This window comes from Erpetoichthys calabaricus, chromosome 5 (assembly GCF_900747795.2).
Source record: "Erpetoichthys calabaricus chromosome 5, fErpCal1.3, whole genome shotgun sequence".
In the NCBI taxonomy this organism is placed as follows: Eukaryota; Metazoa; Chordata; class Cladistia; order Polypteriformes; family Polypteridae; genus Erpetoichthys; species Erpetoichthys calabaricus.
In genome coordinates, this window is record NC_041398.2 from 226,647 (window position 1) to 244,288 (window position 17,642).

General features: G+C 44.1%; 1 protein-coding gene across 1 annotated transcript; it reads left to right on the plus strand.

The window, feature by feature from the left end:
• Positions 1-816: 816 nt before the first annotated feature.
• On the plus strand, positions 817-17,284 carry LOC114651548 (gastrula zinc finger protein XlCGF57.1-like). Its single transcript, XM_028801349.2, has 3 exons — positions 817-1,229; positions 9,297-9,725; positions 14,808-17,284. The coding sequence occupies exons 2-3, from the start codon at positions 9,377-9,379 to the stop codon at positions 16,331-16,333; spliced, it is 1,875 nt and encodes a 624-aa protein (XP_028657182.1). The 5' UTR covers positions 817-1,229; positions 9,297-9,376; the 3' UTR covers positions 16,334-17,284.
• Positions 17,285-17,642: the final 358 nt, after the last annotated feature.

Sequence of the window (17,642 nt, forward strand, 5' to 3'; positions counted from 1 at the left end):
TGGTACATCACAGCCATGCTAGTAACCAAACTAACATGGGTTCGAGAAGTGGGAGGGAAGCTGGAGTACCCAGAAAAAAAGCACAGAGACTTAGGGAGAACATACAAACTCCACACAGAGACTTAGGGAGAACATACAAACTCCACACAATCAGGTGCTCAATTTGAAACAATGCTGAATCTGTGGCAGTGCTAATCAGTGTGTGCTGTGGCACCACCAAATTAGGCTAAGGATAGATTAGCTTTTCGTTTTTACTATTGAAAATGTCTTAAATTAACAGCATTCATACTTGTAGCCTTATGTTGACTGCTCCACTGTCTAACACACACACACACACACACACACATATTGTTATCCCCTGACAATTTGCTTTGCATTTAACTGATGAACAGTAAATTGTGCAAATGATTTCTTATTTCTCTCCATAAAAAACGGTAAAAATATGCAGCAGTAAATAATGATAAGGCAGCATAAAGTGGCAGAGCAGCGCCTTTCTTTCTTTCTTTCTTTCTTTCGTTGAAACGCCACCTACCCCGCCAGCCCTAAAGCAGGGACAGGCTAGCAGTTCAAGTCACTTTGAGTCACTTAATTGTCACTTTTTTGGGTCTGACACACCGACCCCAAACGTGCGCATCACATCCGCTTAGCGACTCCACGCATCCCCAATCAGAGCGCTCATGCGCAGCTTCGGCATCCCCGTCGCAATAGAGGGAGGGGCTGCTTGGGCGTCCGAATTGAGAGACGTGCGCATGCGCGTGGCCGGAACCAACTAATCTAGCCCAGCCAGGTATTCATCTCAGTACGTCAACCATCTCGAGAGAGAAGAGCCGACGCCGAAAAAAGAAAAAGAAAAGGTAGGAGGAGACAACAAAACAACGAGGGCCGAGCAGCATGAAAGCTGCGGAGAGCCAAGCTTGACGAGCGCGTCTGTCGGAAGTGCCATCTTAAACTTGGCGGCCGAAGAGGCGGCGGTGGTGCGACCGCACGATAGCAAACACCGATGTGCTCCGAGCTCAGAAAGACTGACAGCCTCAGCGTTTTACTTTCATTGTCAAGGAAACTCCACGTTAAAGACGCGATGGGAAGGAACGTCCTCTACCGGGGGGCGGCCAACAACTAAGCTGGGCCATTTCGGAGACATCACTGGTGGAGCAGACGGGCCCGAGTGGGTCTGGACGTCGTGCCGGATCAGGGACATTGTGAGCGAGCAAGCAAGCGACCTCCATAAGGTAAGAAGGGGGGCCGCTCGCTGTTCTCATTTGATTTGTTTTTGTCACCGGGAGACCAACGACTGTAAATATTAAGAGTCCTGCTTCATATTTACATCACACGTCAGAAATCCCAAAGTGTTTGTAATGTAACCAGTAATAAAACTGCAAGTAATAAACCTTAAGTGTGGGTTATGTTTGTCCAAGGCGACTTACAACATTTCTGAGACGATTGGCAACTTTTGTTTTTCTTTCCCACTCGGGACACAGCCAGGTGAAGTGACTTACTTAGAGGGTCACACAATGGCAGAGGTGGCATTTGAAACCCGCGACCACAACTTGCAATAAAACCTTCAAAAACTTGAAGTTCTACAAATAGTACATGTTCCGTTAACGATTTTGAAATGACATTTTTTTGTCTGCTTATTGTACAAGTGTCCACATCATTCTATTTTTTCAACAAGTTAGAAAGTTTATGTGTAGCGTCAGGATTTCTGGGATTTTTTTTTTAATTGAGAGAACTCACAAAGCCGTTGCACCTTCAGTTTACTTGAGCTGAGTCTAATATACTGTAATGCACACTGCCAGAGAATAACCTAATTAGTATACAAATAGCTGTAAGCGTTATACAGATGCCTTGAAGTCACTACAGACATGTACAGTATTGGTGGCTTTTCCTTTCCAAAGAATCTAATAGTTTTTATGTACAATTCCCAGCAACAAAAACCGAGAGACAGATTCTTACTGGAAACTTTACAGACAGGAAGAACTTTATTAATCTCCAGGAGGAAATGTGGCTTTTTACAGAAGCTCTTTAAAAAAATTAGTAAACAAGCAGGTAGATGAATAAGTAAATAAATAAACACACACACACTTTGGAGTCGCCACAAAGCAAGAAAAACTCAAAAGAGAAGTTCGGACTTGGCAGTCCCAGTGAGGCGTTATACAGACGTATTGCTGTTGGTCTAGTGTTTCTTGACACGCTTCTTCATGCGTTTGTAGTCATATTACTACAAATGTTTGTGATGCACCACCTGTTGGAATGCAGTGCATTTTATTACGACATGCAGTATAAAACACATCCCAATACATGATGATGCACAGTAGACATTAATGCTGAATTCTTTGCCGATTCCTTGGATTTCAACCCACTTTAGAAGAGAAGCACCGCTACTATTAATGTTAAATTAATACATGTCTGCTCTCCATATACTCCTGTTGTTAATTTTAAAATACAGTAGTACGTTTTCATAATTAAGTTAAACTCACTGTACAATTATTATTAATTAACTTCAAGGTATCTCATAGCTTTTTAAGAGTACTGACAGGGCCAGATGGTGCACCATTTCAAGTTGCATTCTACAAAAGGAACAGTTAACAATTTGGAAATTGTAAAGCAAGTGCTTTACTGAGCAGCTCTTATGTATAATCTTAAAAGAAAATGTACTTTCTTTGTTTATACGTAATAAAATATATTTGAGGCAATAACCCAACTTTTTCCCCAAGAGGTAATAATGTTAACAAAGTTGCTCCGATCTGCATTTTGGTGGTTGTTATTCTTAATAGAGTGTCGGAAATACAATTTTCCACAAGCTGTGATACCCTAATGGTGGTTCTTTAGTTTTATTGAAAACCGCATACCCATCAGGCACAGGCCCCATTAGTGTGGCTTTGGTGTAACAGGAAAGTTCAAATGAGAGGTAAACACATGAGAGGACCCCGTGTGCTCAACAACACACCTGCCAAATGGATCACTTTATCAAAGCAACTCTTTAGGTTTAGTGGCAAAGTGGTTAAGGCTTTGGACTTCAACCCCAGAGGTTGTGGGTTCGAATCCTGCTGCTGACACCTCTGTGTGACCTTGAGGAAGTCACTTCACCTGGCTGTGCTCCACTTGGAAGGCAAAAACAAAGGAAGAAATGGAACCGATTGCATCTCAAATGTCACCATAGATAACGGCATCAGTCAAATAAATAATAAAATGCACCAGATATCACCACTACTCCAAATAGAACAGTGTTGTGGAAATAAAATTGTGCTTCTAGATGATCCTTCATGCCAGTAATAATTATGAAACTGTGATGGTTTAATAGGTCATTTTTCAGCATGTCAGAAGGATGGAGGATAGTGCTGGGCGATGTGACCTTGAATCATTATTACGATTAGTTGAACGTTTTACCTCGATTACGATTAATGAACGCTTGTTTTACAGGGTTTTTTTCTTTTTGTTTTTTGCCCTCGTAGTTCACTGACAAGGTTTGTACTGTCGTTGTCTTCTCCTTCTTTCAGCTGCTCCCATTAGGGGTCACCACAGCAAGGACCTTTCTCTCTCCATCCCTTCTTTTCCTTTACTGAAGCATATGCTGCCTTTCTCTCCTTTTCTCACTCACTCGCACATTTCTCAAGGGCTTGATAATGTATATCCTTAACCAATATGTGATGATGTAAAATATTTTTTGTGAAAGTATAACGTGGTATGAGACTGTTGAACTGGAATACAGTAGAAAGTCAAGTGTTTTCACTTCTAAATACCCAAACTTTTATATAAAATGCATGTATTTTTGAAAATGTTGACTGAATTTTTTCTGCCAGTACAATGAATAGTATCAAATTTACTTTACTGTTCTTAAAATTTAGGCAATGAATGGCTTTGTAGGCATCCTTTTGTGGAGTGTCACTTTTCAAGAGTTTTCCTTGTTCTTCAAAGATCATTTTCATCTGTGGCATTAGGTAGCATGAACTGAATTTGTAAGTCAGCATATTTATGGTTATGTGTAGTTGGTAGCAAATTGCATGTCCTCTCTCACCACATCCATAAACCTTCTCTTAGGCCTTCCTCTTCTCGTCTTGCCTGGCAGCTCTATCCTTAGCATCCTTCTCCCAATATACCCCTCATCTCTCCTCTGCACATGTCCAAACCAACGCAATCTCTCCTCTCTGACTTTGTCTCCCAACAGTCCAACTTGAGCTGACCCTCTAATGTCCTCATTTCTAATCCTCTCCATCCTTGTTACACCCGATGTAAATCTTAACATCTTTAACTCTGCTACCTCCAGCTCTGTCTCCTGCTTTCTGGTCAGTGCCACCGTCTCCTGCCCATATAACATAGCTGGTCTCACTACCGTCCTGTAGACCTTCCCTGTCACTCTTGCTGATACCCATCTGTCACAAATTACTCCTGACACTCTTCTCCACCCATTCCACGATGCCTGCACTCTCTTCTTCACCTCTCTTCCACAATCCCCATTCCTCTGTACTGTTGATCCCAAGTATTTAAACTCCTCCACCTTCGCCAACTCTACTCCCTCATCCTCACAATTCCACTGACCTCCCTCTCATTTACACACATGTATTCTGTCTTGTTACTACTGACCTTCATTCCTCTCCTCTCATATCTCCACCTCTGCATGGTCTCATCAACCTGCTCCCTACTCTCACTACAGATCACAACGCCATCAGCAAACATCACAGTCCACGGGAACTCCTGTCTATTCTCGTCTGTCAACGTGTCCATCACCATTGCAAATAAGAAAGGGCTCTGAGCCGATCCTTGATGTAATCCCACCTCCATCACTCCTACTGCAGACCTCACCACAGTCACACTTCCCTCGTACATATCCTGTACAACTCTTATGTACTTCTCTGCCACTCCTGACTTCCTCATACAATACCACAACTCCTTTCTAGGCACCCTGTCATTTGCTTTCTTCAGGTCCACAAAGATGCAATGCAACTCCTTCTGGCCTTCTCTAAACTTCTCCATCAACATCCTCAGCGCAAACATCACATCTGTGGTGCTCTTTCCTGGCATGACACCATCCTGCTGCTCACTAATCATCGCCTCACTTCTTAACTGCGTCTCCACTACTCTTTCCCATAACTTCATGCTGTGGCTCATCAATTTTATCCCCCTCTAGTTACTACAGTCCTGCATATCCCCCTTATTCTTAAATATCGGCACCAGTACACTACTTCTCCACTCCTCAGGCATCCTCTCACTTTACAAGATTCCATTAAAAACTCCACTGCCATCTCTCCATGCTTCCATAGATATGTCATCTGGACCAACGGCTTTTCCATTCTTCATCCTCTTCATAGCTGTCCGTACTTCCTCCTTGCTAATCCATTGCACTTCCTAATTCACTATCTCCACATCATCCAACCTCTTCTCTCTCTTGTTCACTTCATTCATCAGCCTCTCAAAGTACTCTTTCCATCTGCTCAACACACTCTCCTCGCATGTTAGTACGTTTCCATCTTTCTCCTTTATTACCCTAACCTGCTGCACATCTTTCCCAGCTCGGCCCCTCTCTTTAGCCCACCGGTCCTTTTCTCCCTCCTTAGTGTCCAACCTCTCATAAAACTCATCGTACGCCTTTTCTTTAGCCTTTGTCACCTCTCTCTTCACCTTGCGCCTTATCTCCTTGTACTCTTGTCTACTTTCTGCATCTCTCTGACTATCCCACTTCTTCTTTGCCATCCTCTTCCTCTGTATACTCTCCTGTATTTCCTCATTCCACCACCAGGTTTCCTTTTCCTCCTTCCTCTGTCCAGATATTACACCAAGCACCCTTCTTGCTGTCATCCTTACTACATCTGCTGTAGTTGCCCAGCTGTCTGGTGACTCTTCACTACCACCAAGTGCCTGTCTCACCTTCTCCCTAAACTCAACCTTCCAGTCTTCTTTTTTTCAACTTCCACCATTTGATCCTTGGCTCTGCCCTCACTCTCTTACTCTTCTTGATCTCCAGCGTCATCCTACAGACCACCATTCTCTGCTGCTTAACTACACTTTCACCTGTCACCACTTTGCAGTCTTCAGTCTCCTTCAGATCGACTCTTCTGCATAGGATGTCATCTACCTGTGTGCATCTTCCTCCACTCTTGTATGTCACCGTATGTGCCTCTCTTTTCTTGAAATGACCCGTTTGTCAGTCTCTCTCTTGTTTGAGCCATGTGTCGTTCATATTCGATACCATGATGTCCTCCAAGTGTTGTCACATTCGTTCGCTGAATCTTTTTTTCTGCAGTGTTTACATTTAACTGTTTTTTTTTTGTTGTTGTTGTATTCTATGCTGAAACCAAAATGCATCCAAACGACAGACATGACATTTTTCTTAGGTAACAGCTGCTTGCTGTTTGAGTTTTCTTCCTTGTCACAGACTTGACAGCGTGGAGTCACGTGACGACCCACACGGCGGTATGTTTTTAAGGGGACAGTACATGAGCACACGCTGGGGAAAGTATTCATGGAATTTACCTCTTTGACAGCTGAAATTTTTTTGGCAGCCAGCTGAGATGCTGAGCAGAGCAGCTGCCATCACGTGGGCCCCAGCCACCAGAGCTAAAGGTGGTTCTGGTGAGAGAGCAAAGTGAACGTGCAAAGCAAAATACTCCCGAGATGCCATTTTGTGCATTATTGCTGAATCAGAATCTGTGGCTTATCGCGCTCTGATTTTGGAGATCAAAAATGAAAGAGTTGTACCAGCATCAGCTGATCGGTCGCTAGCTGATTGTGGTGCAGAACACTTTTGTGACTGGGCCGGCGGCTGCTTGATCCTCCTCACATTCGTGCCTCTCCTTAATAATGGGGACGTGGCATAGGTGTGGTGATTAGCAGCTCCCGTTATCAGTTACAGGCACAGGTGATTCCGCACGTGTGCACTTAACTGTGCGAATGCCCGCGCATCGCACAGAAATCACTCTTGCCACACTACCGCGCCCCCACTTAAGACACGAGTGCGGCGTTTATCTATTTAAAATGGTGCTGAACAGCCGCGGACCTCATGTTACCACAGCAGAGCGTTCTGGGATTGTATTAACGGCTTTTAAAGACGTGCAGGTTAGGTGGATTGGCGATACCACATTGACCCTTGGTGTGTGTGTGTGTGTTTTCATACTGCGATGGGCTGGCATCTTCTCCAATGGTGAGCTTTCCTGTTCTGCATAAGTGGGTTTAATAAATGGATAGAAAGTTGAAGCATTTTCAAATTTAATATTTACTTCATGAAAGAGACTTTGCTTGTTAAAGAAATATTTGGTCACTGTGGTGTGTGCCATTTGACTGAGGTTTTCTTAGACCGCCACACAGGTGGCACCTTAAAGCTGATGACGCACATTTAAATTCATTGAAATTACTGCTTGAGGGTCTGTTGTCTGACTGAAGAGGAAAAAGGAGCCAAAGTGACCCCCTCCAGCTACGCTTGAAACGCTAGGCGGATCTGTAACTCGCATACTGCAGAATGTCTCTGCGCTTGTTTTAAGGCTGGGAGACGTGCAGGGCAGAGTGGAATGAGTAGGATGGATTTAAGTTTCGTATTCTTTGATTATCAGCGTATTTCTGTTAAAGAAAGGGAGAAGCAACAACTCTTTATTGGAAATGTATTTTAGTAGCATAGTGTTTGTGCTGGGGGGCCGTGCCTCCCCTTAAAGTCTGCCGATGCCTAAAACTTCCTTTTTAAACAGAACTTATGTGGTAATCTATGAGGTAATCTAACAGCCTCTACAACCTGATAAAGGAGGCGGATAAAATGAGAGACTTAGTGTTGGTGGCAGTTGGTGCCCCTCAGGAAAAAGGACAGACAGCCTTTACACAAAAGAAACGGACCTCCACACCGTCTCCTCTGCCTCAAGTCCATTAGAGTGTCAAAATTTAAAAGAAGGGGTTAGTCAAGTAAAGCACTTCGGACATTTTGGTGGTCTTTGTGCAGTCTCGGTTAAAACTGTAGTGTGACGCCCGTGGGTATCTGAAGGGACAAGTTCTGTTTGGGAGCTTCACTTTATCGCTAACAGTTTCAACAACATGCCTACCGTTTATTGACATCCAGGGCAGGTTGAGTGAGGAAGCTTGTGATGTCACAATAAAAAGCCTTTAACTCTGTAATAAAACAGGAATGAATGAATAGCCGGTCATTAAGTTTACTTATTTCAGTTGAATCTGAAAAGGCTCACAGTTCACACACACACACACACACACACAAAAGGGAGCAGCTAGAGGCAGACTGTTGAGCCTTCCCGCGCCCTGTTGAGCGTCTCTCCTATTTTTAATGGCCTCTTCCAGCCTGCATCTGTGGTCTTCTCTATTTAAATTCATTTAAGTCTGGTAGGGCTGGATGTTTCAAGCAAACTCTCCATTGTGGTGTCACTTCTAGATAGATAGATACTTTATTAGTCCCCAAGGGGAAATTCACATACTCCAGCAGCAGCATACTGATAAAAATAATATTCATTAAAGAGTGTTAAAAACACAGTGCAAGGTGGAGAGTGAGAGGCAGGTATAACAGACAATAACTTTATATAATATCAACGTTTACCCCCCGGGTGGAACTGAAGAGTCGTATAGTGTGATGGAGGAACGATCTCCTCAGTCTGTCAGTGGAGCAGGACGGTGACAGCAGTCTGTCGCTGAAGCTGCTCCTCTGTCTGGAGATGATCCTGTTCAGTGGATGCAGTGGATTCTTCATGATTGACAGGAGTCTGCTCAGCGCCCTTCGCTCTGCCACAGATGTCAAACTGTCCAGCTCCATGCCAACAATAGAGCCTGCCTTCCTCACCAGTTTGTCCAGGCATGAGGCGTCCCTCTTCTTCATGGTGCCTCCCCAGCACACCACTGTGTAGAAGAGGGTGCTCGCCACAACCGTCTGATAGAACATCTGCAGCATCTTATTGCAGATGTTGAAGGACGCCAGCCTTCTAAGGAAGTATAGTCGGCTCTGTCCTCTCTTGCACAGAGAATCAGTATTGGCAGTCCAGTCTAATTTATCATCCAGCTCATCATAACTTCTGTGTAGCTGTTTACAATTTCCAACCCACATTGTCCATTTTCATATGACAGGAAGGCTGGCCCCGTTTTAGCACTTATCACTGACTTGTGCAGAATTTTCATAAAAGTGCAACTCAACATTGCCGCGGGTTTTTGTTTTCTCTCCTTCATTTGTCTTCTCCTGCATTTCTCCAGTGTACGGCGTCTGCCCGTTTTGTGAGTGTTTTTATGTCAGGCTCTGTCTGTTGTATTAAGAATTTGGCTCCGGGTCAATGTAAGAGTCATTTGGCATCTCTGAAGGCAGCCTCTCTTTTCTTCTCTTTCAGAGCCATGGGGAGGTGCAATACAGTGAAGCTCAGTCCATGGCTACAGTGAGTGGAAAGCTGAAGTTAAGAGCATTGCAAGGATGGAGGAGATACCTGTGTGCGTTAAAGAGGAGCCATCAATCCACATTAAGGAGGAACCCTGTGAGCCGCCATTCCTCCAAGTGAAGACTGAGCCGTATGAGGAGGTGACTATCGACAGCAAGATTGTTGATTTTGAGCAGATCTGTCAAGAAGATTTGAAAGACCTGGCTGTGAAGGTGGAGTATGTGACTGAGAACTGCTGTCCAGATGTGGAAAACTCTGCTCTAGCAACTGACGTGCCACTCCAGGGGCCGTCTGCACACCTGAAGGCTGCTGGTCTCGACATGGACTCTTCCAATTGGGAATGTAATGAAGATGTCTCGGCAGCTTTCAGCCAGTTGCAAAGCGGTAGGTGGAAGCGAGAGACCATCGCAAGAGCTTGAGATTTGTTGCTGAACCCGTTAGCTAGCAAGGACATTAAGAACCATAGACACATGGAATAAGCGAGCAGGTAGTGTGGTAGACAGTAGGACTTTGTTGGGCTGAATGGAGGGTTCTTGTCTGGATTGCGGCCATTCTGGACAATATGGTGACACGTTAAAGCAAGTTGGAGCCGTAAAAATGGATGAAAAGCTGTGCTCTGACCACAAGCTGTGATGGCACAATAAGAAAAAAGGATTTTTTGATGTGCAGAGTAAGCCTTGATTTATACGCCTTCCCGATTAATTAAATACAAATTTGAATATCCGTGTAGCCAAGTGAAAATACTAAACCACAAAGCTCTGTGATTCATACACCATGTGTCATTTTTTAAAAATTTTTAACTAGCATGGAAATCATGCGCCATAGAGAAAAACAAGTGATCATTTGTTTGTTGTGTTTTTAATTATGACGCAATAAAAATGAAATGCATCACTTGCATATGTATCGCCTTGCAATGTAGTTAACGGGTTGGATTGCATTTAATTATGCCATGAATAACCTTTTATACTTGTAGTTCTTTGTGTGCAGAAAATGTTTGTGTGAAATTTACCTTTTGTCATTCAAAGAAAACTGCCATACGGTATTAACTCAGAAAAAGGAAATCTTGTGGATATTTAAATTTAAGAATAAAAATGTACAGAACAAAATGTTCTGTTTCTTTGAGAAACAATGTTGTTTCTTTGAACATGAACCAAACGTAGAGTTCATTTTTAATTCCTGGAACGTGAACGAGTACTGCAGACTTCATCCACAGTTTGTCGAGTGAGTAGAACGGCGTGTGTGGTCAACTCTTGGCTTCACGTGTCGTTGCTAAAGAGCAGCCTTTGTTTGTGTCTGTAGCTGCTGCACAGGAGGCCTCGTGTTAAGAATGTCCCATCAGAAGCCTCCTTAATCGTTTTGTATTTGAAAAATTTTGTCACTTTATTTACTGTAAAGATGTGAATAAAAAACCATGTAGTCGATCTGACTTTGAATACCTTAAAGAAAAATGGTTAGCAACTAAAGCCCACCACCTGCTAGCTCCAATCCCAATGCACTTTACAGATCAGCATAGACATCTTGACAGAATTACCCACAGCCGACTTTCTTAAAATTCCTAGTTTTGGGACAGGCATGTCAATATATTAGGAATTATTAAGAAATTTAAAACTCTGCAGAGGGTAAGTAAAGAGGTAAAAAAGAGGCCACACAATTAAAATAAATAAATTAAATGCAATTTAAGGCATATAAAACTATTAACTTGAATGTGAACCACGGAGAGTATGTGAACGTGAGGACAATCATTAAAAGGGGTATTAGAGATAAGAAATATCAGTTAGAGAGGAATATAGCAGATGAGACGAAAGACGACCCAAGGAGATTCCTTCAGAATTTTAGTAGTCAAGGAGGAGGTGAAGCACATCAGGAATAGCAAAGGGATAAACAAAAAAATGACAAACCTTGGAATAGCAGATGCTCTAAACTTGCATTTTTCAGAGGTCTTCACACAGCAGTGAAAGGGACTCTTTTGCAGATACTGAGGTATTTGGAAATTGTAGAAGAAGAGCTGCTCAGATTAAGTAGGCTGCAATTAAACAAATCAGCAGGACCAGATAGTATTAACCCTCGAGTTCTTAAGGAGGCTAGCGAGTGCAGATATAAACCCTTGACACACATTTTTAGGAAGTCTTTGTACTGGACAGGTTACGAAGGACTGGAAAATGGCAAATATCCTCCTGTTATATAAATGGGGGGACCGGGCAGATCAGAGCAACTACAGGCCAGTAAGCTTAACATGAAACATCACAGGAAAATGAATGGAAGGAATTATTAAGGATAAAATTGAGGAACACCTGGCAAGGACAGGAGTTATTAGGAACAGTCAGCGTGGGGTCAGAAGATGGAGGACGTGTTTTACTAACATGCTGTAATTCTATGAGGAGGCAACAAAAGGATACGATCAAAGTGGAGCAGATGAGATTATTGATCTGGACTTTCAGAAAGCATTTGATAAGGTGCCACATGAGAGGGTGGGCACCAAACTAAAAGAAGTGGAAGTTCAGGGTGATGGGTGCAGAATTGGCTCAGACACAGGAAGGGTGAGGGTGTGAGGAACCTCATCAGAACTGGCCGATGTTAAGAGAGGTGACCAGCAGGGTTTTGTGCCAGGGCCGCTGCTGTTTTTAGTATATTTAAATTAAAATTATGAAGGGAATTAGTCCAGTGCATCGGGACTGTTATTTTAAAATGAGTTCATTGAGAAGACAGAGACACAGTTTGAAATTCGAAATAGCATTTGTTTCTTTTACCCATACTACGCTATGCAAGGCTGCAGTATTTTCCAGGTCTGTTTTTGAGCTTCACTTTCACAATTAGCCTTTTCGTAATATTGAACTGTTAGATTATTGTCTTTATCAGTAAAACTTCCCGTAGTGTGTCCTATTTTGGTTTTTAATGCCATTACAAGTGTACTGCAGCGCGCTCTGAAAGTCTCATTTTGCATTTGATTCTGACCCCTTCACTCTTAAACCTGACATCCCTGACTGTTGTTTAATGCTAAGACCCCCTCATTAAAGCAAATTGAAGGTAACTGTCACACCTGCCTCATATGGATTTCATGTTTGAATTTCTGATCCTTTTGGCGGGTCGCTGTCCCGAAGGACTTTCTTATCCAGTCATCAATACAAGACTCAGAAATGGTAGTGGTGCAGACACTAGAATGGCTCTTATATTTAAATAGGTTTCATAATAACTCTTCTTTTTAACTCTTTGTTCTTTATTTGCTCAGCCCAGTGGTTAGCAGAGTTGCCTCACGGCTCCTGTCATATTTTTGGCCACAAGAATTGATCCAGCATAGTTGTCAGACACTTCTGTGGCCACCATTGACCATTATAGTCCACTCAAAACGAATTCAGTTTCTCTCTCCTCATTGATTTCAGTGCTTTAAACCGAGTTCAATGAAGTTCCCAAATCCTTCAGGGGTTTCATCAAACTCGAGGCAAAGCAAATTCAGTCGGCTTCCCTCCCCACTAGTATAAAAGTATTGAATTGTATTTAAAGTACACACACACTGTTTGCTATGTTGCATATGTACACACGATCATATAAACTGAGCAGTCATCATGACAATAAAATAAGCCAGTAAAGTCCACCAGTTCTTTTTCCATTGGGGTCGGGTCCCCTGCTAACAGCAGTGAGATTAAGGCAGTGGTCTTAGTTACTGTTGTTGTCCTCAGTAAAAAGCATGTGGTTGGATGATGTTATAACGTTAGAAGGTCTGCATTGTGTCCCCACACTGCCCAGGACTAAGGAGACGCAATTCTCTTATTCCGTCAGAGCAGGACGTGTCCTTGTAGGACAGCATGGTGACGTGAACTGCATGCGGATTTCCTCTTGGGCTCACATTCTGACTGACCATGAAGTCACTCTGGTTTTGTGCCAGCATTTCATTTCCTGTTTTCATTTTTACTGGAGGGTGACAATGTTGTTTTAGTGCAAATCCATTTTAGAGTTTACTTTGTAAAGTTTGCCATTGCCCCTCTCTTTTGAAAAGTTGATGCTTTTATTTATTTGAGTCTTTGTGTGAGTTTGCACTTGTCTACACAAACCTCATTTTGAAATGTTGTGAGGATTGTCCATTTGTCACTAGCGGTTGGGTGGAAGCTCTTGTAAGTGACAGCAAGCAAACGGTGACATAAGGGTAGCTGGGAGTGTCCCACACTTTCGGACCTTGTGATTGTAACAAAGTATAAAGGCATATATAGTGTGGCAGGCGGCTGGCGTCCATGCCCAGCCGGGACGCCCCTGCACACTATATTTAGGGGGAGCAGCCCTGGACACTGCAATATCTCCCCCTGGGTGCTAGATGGCCACCCCCCCTTGGGTGGAGCAGTGCCTTGGTTTCCCACAGGACTCCCTGGGAATTGGAGTTGGGTGCAGCCCTGTTGGGTCCCGCAGGCACTGCCAGGGGGTGCTCTGTTTGGGACTCCTGAGCCCGGGGGTGCAGCCGGAACTTGGTGATCAAACACCCGGAGCACTTCTGGGTGAACTATAAAAGGAGCCAGCGACCACCACTCAGGAGCCAGAGTCGGGTGGAGGAGGACGACAAGGTTGCTTGTGAGGAAGACTGCTTAGTGATACTTGGTGTGCTTTATTTGGGACTGTGTATCGCCTGAAAATAAAGTAAAATAGTTTTTGTTTATTTTACACGTGCCTCCCGTGTCCAATCTGTGTCGGGCTGGGCGCTATACACCGTCTGTTCTTACAATGGCTTTTGTGAGGGTATTGTGTTTTTGTTCATCACATGCGTAGAGCTCCTAGGATCATTGGGACACGCAAACCCATCCACCACGATAAGGTGGCAGCTTGAGGACGAGCCATCAAAAATGGCCCACAATTCACTCAAGTGTGCCACATAACTCTGCCCCAATCCTCAAGCATTTGAGTGTCCTTGTGAGCACTCCATATTATAACAAAGACTAATGGGGGATCCCCCTCCAGATTTTTGAGTACATTGATATTCACACGTTACAAGGGGGCCAAATTTGTGCTCCTCAGAATTTGAAGAGCATGGATAGTCGCATATTATAGCGGGGGGGGGGGGGGGGGGGGGGGGTGTTCCATTTGGAGTTTTGAGTGTGTGACTGTGCAGGTATTGCTTCAGAATGTCCCCTTGGGGGGGAATAGAGAGTGAGGTGCCTGTTCATAACCTCTGAGTTAGAGTTTTGAATTTCGCGTGCCTGTTTTAGGAATTTGGAAGTTTGGTGCTTTGTTCGCAGTAATGTATCACACAACACTAAAGTACAGCGCTCCTTCACTGTTAAACATTTATCATTACGTCTGTGAGAGTAGTTTCTGGTGTAATCTGTTGGATGAAAGCAGTGAGTTTTCAATGAGAGTACTGGTGAGCTGGGGCTATGGTGTTGTGGTGCATGGAGCATAAACTGGGAATGCTGTGAGATGTGTTTTTCATTTGAGTTTAACTGAAATATTTAAAACCTCTTTCTCCGTCTTTTTCCTGATCTTTAGTGAAGCAAGTTTGGGAATACCCTGAGAAAATCCCAGAGAAGACCGACTCCACCGAGGATCTCCTTGTTAATTCCAAAGTGGACGATGAGTTGATAAAAGTGGAAGTTTACACATGTGATCAATGTGGGAAGAGGTTTGGCCAGAAAAGTGGCTTTCAGCATCACACTGGTGGAAGTTCTTTTTGCTGCATTAACTGTGAAAATGCATTTCAAATAAACGATACACTGCAGAGCCATGCGAGTGTTCAACCTGAAGAGAAGCCGTATTGCTGCAAACATTGTGGGAAGTCATTCAGACAGAAGTGGTATCTTCAGTGTCACTTGAGAATGCACACCGGAGACCGGCCTTACTGCTGCTTAGAGTGCGGAAAGAGCTTCATCATGAACGCCCACCTAAAACGCCACTTAAGAATTCACTCCGGAGAGAAACCCTTCTCCTGCAAGCACTGCGGAAAGAAGTTTGGCGGACAGTCCGATCTTCAGTGCCACCTCAGGTATCATACCGGAGAAAAGCGCTTTTGCTGCAGAGAATGTGGAAAGAAGTTTAAGCAGATCTGGGATCTCCAGTGCCATCTGCGGATTCACACCGGTGAGAGGCCTTACAGTTGCTCGGACTGTGGAAAGAGCTTTGTAATGAATGCTCATCTCAAACGACATTTGAGAGTTCACACTGGCGAGAAGCCCTACTTCTGTAAAGAGTGCGGAAAGAGCTTTGCAGGACAGTCAGGTCTCCAGTGGCACCTGCGAAGTCACACTAGGGACCATCCATACTGCTGTAAACACTGCGGAAAGACGTTTGCAGAGAAGTCCGATCTCCAATTCCATCTTCAGTTGCACACTGGAGAGAAGGCTTACAGCTGCACAGAATGTGGCAAGCGGTTCAAACAGGTGTGGTACCTTCAGTGCCACCTGAGAACTCACACGGGGGAGAGGCCTTACCACTGCATGGACTGTGGAAAGAGCTTCAGAATGAATGCCCATCTGAAACGCCATTTAAGAATTCACACTGGGGAGAAGCCCTACTGCTGTAGTCACTGTGGAAAGAAATTTGCCGGGCAGTCAGATCTGCAGTATCATCTCCGGTTTCACACTGGGGAAAAGCCATATTCCTGTATGGACTGTGGAAAGAGGTTTAGGGTGAGGATCTCCCTTACACGGCACCTGAGAATTCATACTGGGGAAAAACCGTACAGTTGCTCGGACTGTGAAATGAAGTTCAAAACGAAAGAAGCTCTGCAGAACCATGTGACTGGTCACACGGGACAGAAGCCTTATTGCTGCACAGTCTGTGGAAAGGTGTTTAGGCAGAAGTGGTACCTACGATACCACCTCCGAATTCACACGGGGGAGACGCCCTACTCCTGCACAGAGTGTGAAAAAACATTTCAGAAGAAAACAGACCTTCAGAACCACATGAGAGATCACTCTGCAGTGAGCCCCATTTGTGACGTAGACTCGGAAAACAATTCTAAAGAAGAAGGACGTGTGCCTCGCCAACAGTGTGCTTACACTGGTGAAAACCCTTAAAGTATTCACAGGTTCTCCTGAAACTTCCTGCTTGTAAGAAGGCAAGGAGTGAGCAATCATTCATACCCTGTGACGCTTCAGGTTAGGGAGTTACCCAGAGAATCTGAGAAGCAAAACAAAATGACCCCTTTTATTGGCTAACTGAAGAGATTACAATATGCAAGCCAGCTCAAGGCCCCCTTCTTAACGTGCCAGAAGAAAGCTTGCATTGTTGTAATCTGTTCAGTTAGCCAATAAAAGGCGTCATTTTGTTTTGCTTCTCATTGCATCTGCAATGGCTAACACTGTACATCACCCTACTACGTCAGAGAATCCAAATAGAGGAAACATAAGAGAAGAGCTTTAGTGGGCCAGGTCACTGCCAGTTGTGACCTGCAGGGGTCATCTTTCGACTCAAACCACAGACACCACCACGTAGACATGAGTCCCAAGTCCAAAACATCACCACAGACTCAATGCATTCACACATTCATTCATCTGGTCTCCTCTCCTCTCCTCTTCTCCTCTCCATCAACGTGTTTGTTCACCAACGTTGACTCTTCGAGTAACGTGGAGCAGCTGATTTTATGCTGGACTCGGGATTACTTTTGGGCCAGGTAAACAGCTGTCAAACAAGGGAGTCCCCTGCCGGCAGTGGCCAAAAAATTCAGTAGTGCTGCCATTTAGAACAAGAGCTAACAGTTAGCCCTGCGGGAGTCCAAACCAAAGGCTCTCCAGAGGAGGAGCACTGCCACCCAGCCGCTCTTAGATAGCGGTCATGCTGTGTCCTTCTGCCATTGCTGTATCTCTGTGAATGCAGGGAGTCATCACATGTGTATCATAGAGTGACAGGCCCCACATTCGTTACTAGATTGGTCTGCTCTTGCACCTTTATGATATACACCCGGGGGTCCTCAATCACGGTCCTGGAGGTTTTCATTCCAGCCAGTGTCCTCATTAGAACTCAGTCCTTGCTCTTAATGATAGTTGGTGTTTAACTCTGTGTCTTGTTTGTGCTTTCATTCCTCAAAGACAAATCGGAGTTCCTTTGTAGATCAGGGGTCCTTGGTGACAGTCCCGGAGGTCTGCTATGGATGCAGGTTTTCACTTTAACCAATTTCTTAATCAGAACCCTTTTATTTACTACTAAAGCAGTACAGTAGAACCTCTGGTCACGGACGTTTCCGAACACGTACAAATTGGGTTACGATCAAAAAGTTTGCCAAAATTTTGCATCTGTTCACAACCACACGCTCTGGTGGCGAACAAAAACACTGGCGGCCAGTTTCCCTTCCGGTTCATATGCGCCAATGATTTCCCATTCTCTGTT

What these genes read in the sequence shown, in the direction of transcription:
- LOC114651548 (XM_028801349.2), top strand. Translation starts at nt 9,377, where the DNA reads ATGGAGGAGATACCTGTGTGCGTTAAAGAGGAGCCATCAATCCACATT. An exon ending in TTTCAGCCAGTTGCAAAGCG is followed by an intron (nt 9,726 to 14,807) that starts GTAGGTGGAAGC and finishes CCTGATCTTTAG; the next exon opens with TGAAGCAAGTTTGGGAATAC.